This window comes from Struthio camelus, chromosome Z, assembly GCF_040807025.1.
Source record: "Struthio camelus isolate bStrCam1 chromosome Z, bStrCam1.hap1, whole genome shotgun sequence".
Classification (NCBI taxonomy): Eukaryota; Metazoa; Chordata; class Aves; order Struthioniformes; family Struthionidae; genus Struthio; species Struthio camelus.
Window position 1 is genome coordinate 53,844,618 of NC_090982.1, and position 12,004 is coordinate 53,856,621.

Consider the following 12,004-nt stretch of genomic DNA (forward strand, 5'->3'; position numbering starts at 1 on the left):
GAAATGCTCCATGAGCTGGTAGCAAGACTTTCTTTAGCAGCATGATTTCTCTACCCATTGTAGTTCAGTGTAGGGAATACTACTGGCTTTATAGCCAATATTTTAATACATTTAAATGTAAATGGTTATTTTAATCCAAAATAAGCTTCTGAATAGCTCTTCTTAGGGAATCAATACATTCGAGAAATTTTAGTATCTTTTTTCTGCATTTCAGAAGAGAGAGAGGAAAATGTATATTCTGTCTTTAATGAGAGGAAAACGTATACTCTGTCCTTAATGAGGAAAGTGAACTATTCGAGATTCTGGCAAGGCAAGATTGCTAGACACAGTATTCCTCTTGCTCAGGAAGAATATAAATTAAATAAATCTATAGATGGCATGCTCGTACCACACAAGGTTCCTGTTTCCTCAGTTTCATGGCTTGTGAATGAGCAGACTGACCTCAGATAATCCACTTATCACAAGAAGTCTCAAATAGTAGAACTATCAAAATACGCTGGACTCCACACGTTTTCTGTTTCAGATATAAGTGAATATCCAGTACAAAGGCTTAGTGGCTGTTTCTTCCACATGTGTTTGAATTCTCACCAAAATCAGCAAGAGTCCAACCCAGGTGTGAGAATAGGATGAGCGGTAATGGCTTATAACTGGCGAGGATGTTGCAAAAGACAAAAACACACTGCCAGAGCGGCTGCTTCTACTTCACGCCTGCTTTGTCACTTGCCTCTTTCTCTGTTGAGGCCTGCAAAAAAATGGTCAGCAGCTGATAATATCTAACTTAATTATGTTCCACAAGGTAACATTTAACTTTGGGACACACATGGAAACCTCTTTCAGAGAAAATACAGTTTATTATTTCCTTTCTCCTCAAGTTAAAAAGGTTACAGGAAGAATACTCTTTACAAACGGAGGGGCATCGGGAATAGCTGAACTGGGAGGATGCCACAACTGCAAGCATGTCACATGATATAAGAGAATATGCCACAGGTGACAGGGCACATTTAGGCTAAGTCCTTACGTCCCTTGCAGAAAATCTGCACCAGTTAAACTATGGGAAGGATTTCATTTGTCATCACAAAATTGTATGTATTAGTTTTTTATACACAAATTGTCACTTCCTTTTGCCTCATTCAGTTTATGGCATTATTCTTAAGAAAATGTGTTCGGACAACAGTTTGAAAATTATAGCAAAGCAATTTATTGAAGAAAATAAAGATGATTTTTGTAGAAAATATTTTCATCTAAATTACCTGAAACATCTCTTAAATCACTTAAAGATAAATGGGAATATAAGTTAAATTTAAATATCTTTTTTGTTTTCTTTTCCCACTGTTGCCTTATTTCCTTCTTACGTAATACCACGCAAAAAAAAAAAAAAAAAAAGACTTTCTCTCCTTGAGCTAACTTGTTTTTATTGAAATTCCTCTTGAAAAATGTAGTGCTTCTGTAATGCTTTCTGGTGATAACTCACCACATAAAAATAGATAAGCTCTAGAGCTTGCATGCTTGATGTTAGGATATTTGAATGGCAGTCTGTGTCTGATTTAGATTAGATATGAATTATGTCGTCTTATTATCTCGATATCAAATATATTGCTGTGTTTTGATAAGTACCAATTATTAAATTTAGCTATTTTATTATCATTAAGTGTGAAAATGCATATTTTCAGCTAAGTAATATACAGCGGTACAGTTAAATTTTTCATTGTTTGACAATAGTTCCATACAAGAGGACCCAAGATAACAGTTTTTCTGTAGAAAATAACAACAGTATCGGCATGGCAGTCATATGCCAAAGAGGCATTTTAATTCCAACAGCTATTTATTTTTATTCTGTGGAATTATGTATCATGTAACTTTGTTCAAGGCATTAAGAAAATGCAACAGATGTCAAAAAACTACATAGACACATAAAATTCTACTATAAATATTAGGGTGACCCTTTCTGTAAATTTAGCTCTCAAAAATGGCATGGTCAATCTCTCAAATAGTGCCAATAAGGAGATTTTTCAAAGCTTAAAATACATCTAAGTTTTTAAAAGTTCTTAATTTTATTTCAGTTTTGTTCATGTTTACTTTCTCGTTGCTGTCATTTTTTACAAAGCCTTTTTCCTCTAATCTTTTTACACTTGTTAAAAGTAATGAACTGTAAGGAATAAACTTAGTAACTAATCAAATAGTATCTATTACAGTAAACTCCTTAATGAAACTTCTTAAAAGGTGGCAATCTGCAGCAGGTAAAATTTGTGTTGCTTTTGAAAATCGCTGTATGGAAATTACTGTATATGTTACACTTCTGATTTAATATGCCACTGCCTTGGCATTAACTGCATATACTTTCTCTTGATCTGTAACAAGCACCTAAATGTAATATATAGTTCCTGTTATGGTTCCTTTAAAGTGCCTGCATATGAATATATGTACAAGTTACAAAATATAGTCAATACTGCAACAGAAAATCAATGTAGCAAATGTATGATCGTGTATTAAATACAGCCATGCTAAAATGCTCTGCATGCTTTTTAAATAGTGGAAACAGATTGATCTCTGCATCTTTGCAAACACATTTACTGTTTATTTAGCTTTTTTAATTCAGTATAGTCGAGAGACAGAATTATCGTAGAACCTGTATACCTATATATAAATAGATGTATTGATGCTAATTATAAACAAGGATAGCATGTTTATACATTGCTAAGGAAAGCTGAGCTGGAATCGTTGGATCTGCCTAGGGCACTGCATACTTTTCCCCTTGCACTTTGTTAGCTTACAGATGCACAAGCCAAGACGCCTTCCTCTCTCACCGCATTTATCAGGGAAATCAGAAGCCCTACTAGTGCTAGCTGTCCTGTTTGACCTCACGCCCTAAGCCACAATCTAGGCTCATCTAATAGCAAAAAACTTCACTGATTTCTGTATTTTTCTGTGCTGAAGCACTGAGCTGTATCTATCTGAAAAAATACATTGCTAGGGTTTTTTCCTTGATTAGCCACATGCAACACAGAGAGAAACAGCATATGGAGAACAGGCAATTCTGTTCAGATGTGCACAAAAATATGTCACCTATATTATTTACTTTTCTGCAGATTTGAAAAAAATATTTCAAACGTTTCATTCTGCAAATACGCAAATGCTCATGACTTGAAAACTGTGCTTTTGTGATTCTACCCTAAAGCTTACAAAAGTGATGGCATTTTATACTAAACATATGCTTTCTTTTAAATTTGAAGAAGGTACTGAAAGTTGAGTTTACTAAATTTCTGGACACTCAGACTTATTATGGTTATATGAACTGTAGGCAAAAGGTAGATGGAGATATGATGGATTGGTTCAAATATCTCCAGTATCCTTTTGGAATGCCGATTTAATTTAATCTTCCAAAATAAAGCCAGACTAAAATAAAATATATGCCAACCATGCTATTGGGAAATCTTCTCTTAGAGCCATGTTACTAATAATTTGACATAACAGAAGTTGCAGGTTGGCTGTTCAGCTAATGAAGCTGGTATTCTGAAAGTAATTCATGATGGTAATTTCATTCACGTTCACATTGCTTGAACTGGCTACTGCATGGCTGGATTTGTGCCAGTTACTATTGCCAAAACAATTGTCACACATTTTAGATTTGCTAGTAAAAACATGTTCCATTTTGGACAAATTTTGGAATAGTAAATGTTGACTCTTTCTCCATTTGAACACAGACACCTGATTTGTCATGCCATTTAGAACAGCAAAGATATGGTGTGGCCTTCTCACCCGCTGTCCAGTAGTCTTTTAAAAAACAACACCCTCCCCAGATTTTATGCATAAGAGTGGAACAATTTCAAAATTAGATGAGCCACCAGGTGTTTGTCAAGCTCACTTCATAGATTTTTAATTCATGGATACTGTTAAGCAAATGCATAGGAGACACTTTTATCCTCATTGGACTTCTTTAAATGCTTTAAAAATAGACTACTTTTTGATAAAATGATAATGTAATGTATTAGTGATAACTTTTATAAAGCGAACACTGAAGAATGTCCAAACGGGATGACATTGAAGATTTTTACCAACACTAACATTTCAGATTCAGTGAAATGTGCTGACAAGTATGAAGTCACTATCTTTAAAAGGAATCTGCTGATTTATTGTTAACCTAAGCTTCCATTAGCAAAGACTGCTCCTTTTCTATGTGTTATGCCTAAAGCAATAACTGTTTTAAATGTATTCCATTTAGCAATTCTAGTTGTCTTCTTTCTGAGCAAACAACTCCTCTACTTAAAAACATGCAGCAAATCATATTAATTAAAATGAATCAATTCAACTGGTAAAGTGGTGTTTCAGAATGACTCTAAGGACCATAAATTCAAATTAAGGGTTCCACTACTTTTTCCTAAGTTTGAAGAGGCTCCTCGGTACATTAGCAAAAGGAAAAGAGGAAGCCAGTTGCCTTGTTTGTCAGTATTCATCTGGGATGCTTACACAAGTAACTGTGCCAAAGGCTCATATGGACAGATGTTATAAACATCTCATAAAGGAGAGAATGGAGCAGACAACCATAATCGTGATTAATTGTACCTAATATTAATATTCCAGTGAGGTGAAGTATGGTAGTAGAGCCATATATAAGTGGGGTATTAATAATTACTGCAAAACTTTGATCATGGGCATACAGTGTGTATCACTTTATTCAGAGTATGCTTTGCTTTTTCTGCTATTTACTCAGTCCAGACAGTAATGTGAGCTGTCAGATTCAATTTTTAAAGTAAAAGCATGATGACTATATGCTATTTTATACATGTTCATTGAATATATTTTTCCTAACTGTATTTTAACTATAAAATTATACTACAGAGACTTGTTCTTTTTCTGGTTTTAGTAAGCTTTTAAGTACAGTTAGAAAAGATAAACATCGTACCCTCTTGCCAATAATGATTGTCCTTTTCTGCAAGTGTGATGAATGCAATGTACTCATCCCACCATTCTGTATTCTGTTTAATTTATTCACCAATCTGTAAACTTGTATTTGACTCCTGGTGTTTTGTAGTCTGAATGAGGACATAACAAGTGTGAGGGCAGGATTAAAGTATTGCTGTGACATTAGTCTCCTGAAAGCAGTCTTTGTCCTTCTGCTCCATTATGTGTCTCCTACTAAATTTATAGGATCATCCTGTGGATCAGTTATAATCTACTATATTTAATACTTGAAAATCTGATTTCTGTATTCAGTAATCGTACTGCTTATATACTTTACTTTTTGTCTTTAGCTGGTATGAACACTTTGTTATCAATCTCAAACAGAAAGATATCAATATTAAAAGGTTGTCAAGCTCTTGAAAATCTTCAAAACCTCTTTAAAAAGATAGGGTCACATTACTGAGCTTTACACAGGCATAATTAGAGAGGGGGCAATCTTCTTTCCCCCTCCCCCCTCTTCCTTAAAGTGATGCAAAGTTTAACTGGCTACATATCAGCAGTATTTTTGCATTTATTATCCTAATTTTCTGCAAGGGGATGCTGTGTGACCCTTAAGGTGTTTTGATTTAACTCTTAAATAAAAGCAAAATCATCTTCCAGTTCTTCTACTTTTTCACTTTTTCAGTTTTAATTGTATTAGAATTTTGTCCTAAATTAGAAATGAGTATTCACATGGAGAGAGGGAAGATTGTGATACATTGTTTATTTCTTGGGATGATAGGTATGTCTTACTTAAAGAAACAAGAAGCCAGTCAGTTTCGTTGTATTTTTTAATTTGCAAGGGAGTGATGATCGTTCATATTAAATCTTTGGATTGAATATCATGTGGCAGTTGAGTTTTGACTGCAAACTTACAAAATCTTGAGAGCGTCCGCTTAACTTCCCTTCTCAAAACACTTGTTAGCTCTTCCACTTTTTCCCTGTTAGTTTTACATGGCTTCTAGTCAGTCTTCTACCAAGGTGTAACAGAGAAAGAACATACCATTACACTAGATATAAGTAAGATCTTGGTGTAGTTTTGACAGTTGGTGTCAGTTGTCTCACAAACATGCCAGTTGCGTAGGGAGAGATTTTTTGGGTTGTATTTTGTATGATTCACTAATTTCCGCTGATGTACCCCGCAGTTTGGGGGGCAATGAATTGATGGTGGTAATTTTTTTTTACTGTCTTGCTTGTTCTAAAAACTTGCGTATTTAAAAATACTAAGAACATTACTAAAAAGTTATTTTTCTTTCAGGTGGGAGATGAGAGAAGGTGCAGATCTTGAAGATGATGAGAAAGCTATGGTGCAACACTTAAAAAATGTTTATTTCACACAGAACACTCCTACCTCAGAGGATAAAGAAGAATAATTACTTTGACAGATTTCGGGTAGCACCTTTTTCTGAATTCAACATGATTAACTTAATGGCTTAGTTATAACTGACAGAACTAGAAAGCCTGGGAATATATATCCTGAGTAGGAGTTTTAAACTAAAGAATGTTCCCCTGTTATTGTCTAGTCACCCCTCCAAGCAGCAACTATTAACACACGTATAAGGCAAGCAACAAGAGATGGAAACGTGAATGTCACAAAGCATGTAAGGTATATCTTGATACTGTGGAGGCATAAACCTGAATGACAAACCAAGAACTGTTTTAAAATTCTAGAGCTCCCAGTAGCATCTAAAAATAATATTAATTTGGACATGGTCTAAGCAAAGATTGACAGTATGTTTACATCTTCCGTTCTGGAGTCAGAGACAGCCAGCCACAAGGTAGTGTCCGATCAAAGCTCAAGCAGCTTTTTCCTCCCTTGGTGCTTGTGTTCTAGTTAGTACTGACGCTAAATCACTCAAAAGGTGTGAGAAGGGACAGGCATCAGCCATAGGTTTAGAGATGCACCTTTGTACAGGGTCCTTTGTGAGTTGCTCTGGGACGAGAAGCAAAACTGCATCAGCCTTTATTGCCCTCAAAAAGCCAAAATAGTCCTAACTCAACATCCTGTAGGTTATGGTTTAAAAGGCACATTACAGTGAAACCTGTTAGTGGCATTTAAAGTTTTTAGATGCATCTATTTATTAAAAAAAAAATCAATGTATGCACAGGGAGTGCTCAAAGTATTCTAGTGAGTCTTCTAGTGAACTGAGAAGTCAAAATAAGAAAGAATTCAGTATTTGTTTCTGATATAGTAAAATACTATTTTTAAAATAATCTGATATTTTCATTTCCCTGATATTAAATGGTTTATTTTTAGTAAATGTTCTTCCTCAAAGATTAAAAATAGCTATTTGGATATACAGATGACTGTTGCAAAAATAATTTTTATACAGAAGGAGTAGCTCACTAAAAATAATCCATTGTTTTTCTGTTTTTTTCTTCCATTGGAAGTCCAAGGTAGCCATTTTCTCTGTCTGATGAAAGATCCAGGCAAGATGTTGGTAAGGCTACAATCTGAGCTGCAGCTATTCCTGTTCCCACTGCAGAAGCGTATGTGCACTGCTTCTTCTCACAGATGCTATTATGGACATAACTCAGACCATTTGAATAGAGTGAACGCTACTTTACAAAGATGTAACAATGAAGAATTGAGCCCAATGTATTCTTTTTTTTCCCTAAAGACTTCAGCAGCATCATGGGAGACCATAATAGTAATGCTGGCATAGTGTCTAATCTGAAATGCAGTTTTTCCTCATCTTAATTGGTCTTTTTTATCATGTATATAAAATATTGGACTATTTAAAATGAAAACGGGGAGCCCTGCATCTCACAAATCTCCAAAGATCTTATTACAAAACTGTATCAGTGCAAGGGAAGTGAGGCACTGGTATTTCAAAAAAGCTAAGAATATTATTTATAAAAAGAAGCAGACCTTTTCCTCTACCATTGAGATAGTCATTTCAGATCATAAGAAAGTGTTGAAGGGTGAAAAAACATTTTTTCCTTGCTTTGTATTTCAGCTTTAAAAGATTAGTTGTTGTTTTAAGGCTTAGAACATGGCTACAGGGATTGCCTATGATGGCAGGTACACTATGCTGACAAATGAGGCATGCACGCTCCAAGTCATACTAATAATGTGTCAGTGCAAGTGGAAGTTGGAGTACCTGGAATATTCTTTCCTATTTTGTCAAAATCTATTGTACCTAATTAACTTCTTGTGTAGTCATATAAAGTGAATTTCTCTCTATGTGGTGAAACTGGCTGAAATACTTCTTGTGAAAAAGCTCCTCTTCTGGGAAACACTTTTTCTGAATAGGATAAACTTTGCGAGTGAAATAAGGTAACTCAGAAAAAAAATTTGCTCTGAAATGGGAATGTCCATATGGGGAGTTATTCCAAACTGGTTATTGTGCTTTAAATTCACACCTCATTCTGGAATAACCTGAAAACGGTCATGTTAAAAAAAAATCTTTATGCCCCTTCCTCCCTTCTCTCGCTGGCAGATTAATTCAGTAGTAACTCACTGGGTAGCACAAGGATAATTTCGTTTTAGCTTTTCTTAGTAGGAGTATATTTACAATCTTTACCAATGTAAAACTGACAAGATAAAAAAAGAAGTGTGAATAAATCCTGAACCTATGTACAATATTTTAGTTGGTTGTTTTTTTATTCAAACCTATAGGTCTTTAAGAGTGTATGAATGTAAGTGAAATATGCATTTGGAATTGAACTTGTCCCTAAATCCTTGGTGAGAAATAGCAGGGCTTGGTCTATTTGCAATATAATGATCCTAATAACTGACCTTCAGGATATAAAAGTAAAAGCAATATGGCAAAATCACTTATGCAGAATAGATACTTTTGCAACATTCACATTTGTTCAATGAAATTACAGTAATAATAACAGTTGGATAACTAAGACTGATAAATAGCATGCCATTAATTTATCAAGACTGCTTACTTTAAACTTAAACCCTGAACTGAAGGAAAATGAAAGACACCTGAAAGAGCTGATCAATTTTACATCTTAAAGTGTGTAAAATCAGGAATACTTGTGTAACAGAACACTGCATTCTTTGGCTTTTTGTCATAAAACAATAGTTCTGCATTCTTAAAAAAGTTCCATTGAGTCTAAAATTGACCTAAGATTGCTTTCATTTTAGAGAGTGATAGATTCACAGAGCTGCAATGTTTTACTCTCATATTTTATGTGCTGGGTTTTTCTCAGTACTTGTTGATCCAAGAATGTCACACTTTACATTTAGCCTCAATAAATAAAGGCAACGAGGGCCAGATTTTCTGGCTGCAGTGTGGGCCTTGTGTTGCCTGACCACTGCAATCTGACCATGTTCATTGCTTTTGGAAAGACAGTCAAAAATAAGGATTAAGTTTATTGTGTGCAGGAGACCTTTCTGGATGGGCCTCACTGACTTGGCTGAGTTTAAAAAGAAATACTTACTATAATTCTGCAAATTAATTGGACCAGATAGCACAAACCAGGTAACCATGTGTTATTATTAATGCCTATGCCTAATTCTCACCTTATTTTTTACTATGCTAAACCCTCTTTACTCAACTTCGGTTTAAATGAGAGACTTCACGGCAAGGAATATCTCTAATTATGTTTGTTCAGTATCCGGCTCAGGCCACTCCAAACCTTAACATCTTGATACTTTTGAAATGCAGTTAATAAAATTAGAAGTAGGGCAAAAGGGAGATAACATTAAAAGTAATAAAACACAAGAAACAGAAGAGAGAGGATTTTGGAAAAAGACAGACATTAAGACATAGCCCTGCCTTTTAATAACTGCTGTCCTCACAAACAGTCTCCCATAGATCATGTTTTATTCCAGCAGAGGACATTTGTAAAGACCACAGGCAACAAAGCTATTTGTTCTAGAAATATTCATGATGGTAAATGGATGTTCTTTAATTCATCTCTACACCCTCACAGCAGTACAAGGTAGGCATGAGGCCTGACTTCTTCCAATTAGTTTCCTCTTACAGAAATATTCCATTTTCCTCTCAGATAGGAGGTCTTAGTAGGTCTTATACTGCTGACTCTTTTCTACAGTAAGATACCATTTATGTACTAATATAAAACTATTTTATGGAACTCCTTAAAAATATGTGTGCTCATTTTTAGTGAAAGACACTATTCCAACATTCAAGACTATAGTCAAAAGACTAGGATAGGATTAATAGGATTAGACCTATTGCCCTATTGCCCATGAAATGAGAGAATAACTTGTTGGCACCTTGAAGACTTCTAAGCAAGCATATAGATCTTGAGTAGGTCCTGGCTAGTGCAAAGCTGCTTCTCTGTAGTAGTTATCCATGTTGTAAACAGTGGTATGGCCAGGAGCAGAAGCTCTGAAACTATTGCATCTAAGGCCCAGGAAATAGGCAAGTATGAGCTTGCTTTTTATTCTGCCTTTGGACTCTAAGACTTGGGAAGCAGACTAGACTGACTGACATTACAAGGCAAGCAGTACAGGAAAAGCATACAGTCTTGAACAGCTTGCACATTACTGAAAGCCTTGTAATGTCCATCAGTAAAATACCTCATAGCTTCCTCACTAGCTTCCTCTCTAGCAACAGCATTTCAGAATTGACTATTAGCTATTACTGCAGCAAATGAAACGGTAATACAAAGCTGGCCAAAAAAAAATCACTATAAAAAGCAAGGAAACATGCAAACAAGCAAAATAAATTCAAAATCTTATCTCTTTTTCTTGAAAAAAGAATTCTGTAACAAGACTCTCAGGAAGAACTGGTGAATGCCAAGTATTAATGACATAAAATGATCATTAGTTACTTAACAAACAAATACTTAATTTTTCATCCTATTATGTATGTTTTTTCTCTAAAAGTCTATTTACTTTGGAGTATTTGGCCTCCATACAGAAATAGTATTGCATAGCTCTTCGTGTATCATCTTGGCTCTCTTTTGCTTTCCACCTCAGTATCATCTTTCAAGGATGCTGGAAAGACTGACTGGTTAATGTTTGTTATAATTTAGAATATAGATACAACTGGCACTCAGTTATACAAGGGTGGAGCATTCATTATCTAGATTAACTGGCGTAGAGACTTAAACCAGTGTAAGTCCTGTATGGGTTATTATTTCATATTTAAGGTTGTCTGACTACTCCTCCTGCTCCCAACGTTCCTTGTAATACCTAAGCCCTAGATTGTATTTCCTTTAAGTTCTCTGAGTTTTTAATTTACACTTGAATATCCATAGCACATCTGCTTTCCCAAGCTTCAAACATCTATTTACATATCAATAAAGCTGTTTGCCTTCTCAAACCCGATATGGAGTCCTAGTGAAAAAATAAATACATAAATGTAAAATTCAAACCCACCACATTCAAGGTTATCATAGAAGAAACGCAATAGTCATTTTCACTTCTGGTGTTTCATCTTTCTATATATTCCTAGCACCTTTATGGAGTTGTTCTCTTATATTCTGGAAATTTCATTGATTTCTGTCATTCCACATGATAGGCGTGTTTTAAATGGATTTTATTATGTAGATTAAGATGATGCTTTCTCTTTCTAGAGAATGGGAACAAGATTTGGGAGGTATGACAGCTGTGGTTTCTTCGCTTAGAGGTTGAAATAGCAGGTGGTTTTTGTCTGGTGTATGGAGTAGCAAACAGATTACTTTCTCTAGTAAAACAGATGTGGCTTTGGGAATGAAATAACTCTAGCTGGAATCCTACCTGCAGGTATGTATTAAGTTCAGGAAAGTGATGGCTGAACGTTCACTATAAGGAGTTTCTATTCAGAGGGAAAAGGATTAGGTCTCTTCAAACAACAACAGATTTCTGGTTTCTAGTTTTGCTCTTCCAGTTAAGGCTTCCTGATTTCGTACATGTCCATTCAATTTTTGAATGGACAGATTGATGGAGGTTGTTGCATTAATGCAACACAAATGTGTAATGTTCATCTTTTGGCCTTCCCTTCTCTCCAGACAAATAATCAACCAGAACAAGGTAGACATGCTCTTTATTTGCTCTCTATTTCAGACAACTATCCAGGGTCCTGATCAACGTCACTGAGCAACACGGTACTTCTGTCAGAAATCTGTTACCAGAGCGCAGACACTTTTAAACTAATCA

General features: G+C 35.2%; 1 protein-coding gene across 14 annotated transcripts in view; it reads left to right on the forward strand.

Moving 5' to 3' along the window:
- LOC104150264 (uncharacterized protein KIAA0825) overlaps window positions 1-12,004 on the forward strand; it is a 261,819-nt gene that overhangs the window by 243,226 nt on the left and 6,589 nt on the right. For 11 of the 14 annotated variants that reach the window (XM_068928990.1, XM_068928999.1, XM_068928995.1 and 8 more), the window contains one exon: window positions 6,197-8,526. The exons of 1 other annotated variant lie outside the window; for it this stretch is intronic. In XM_068928990.1, the coding sequence (XP_068785091.1) occupies window positions 6,197-6,311 (115 nt within the window). In that variant the 3' untranslated portion in view covers window positions 6,312-8,526. Of the gene's footprint in view, window positions 1-6,196; window positions 8,527-12,004 lie in introns of those variants that run through there. 2 more of the 14 variants (XM_009684417.2, XM_068929003.1) reach the window with 2 other exon arrangements.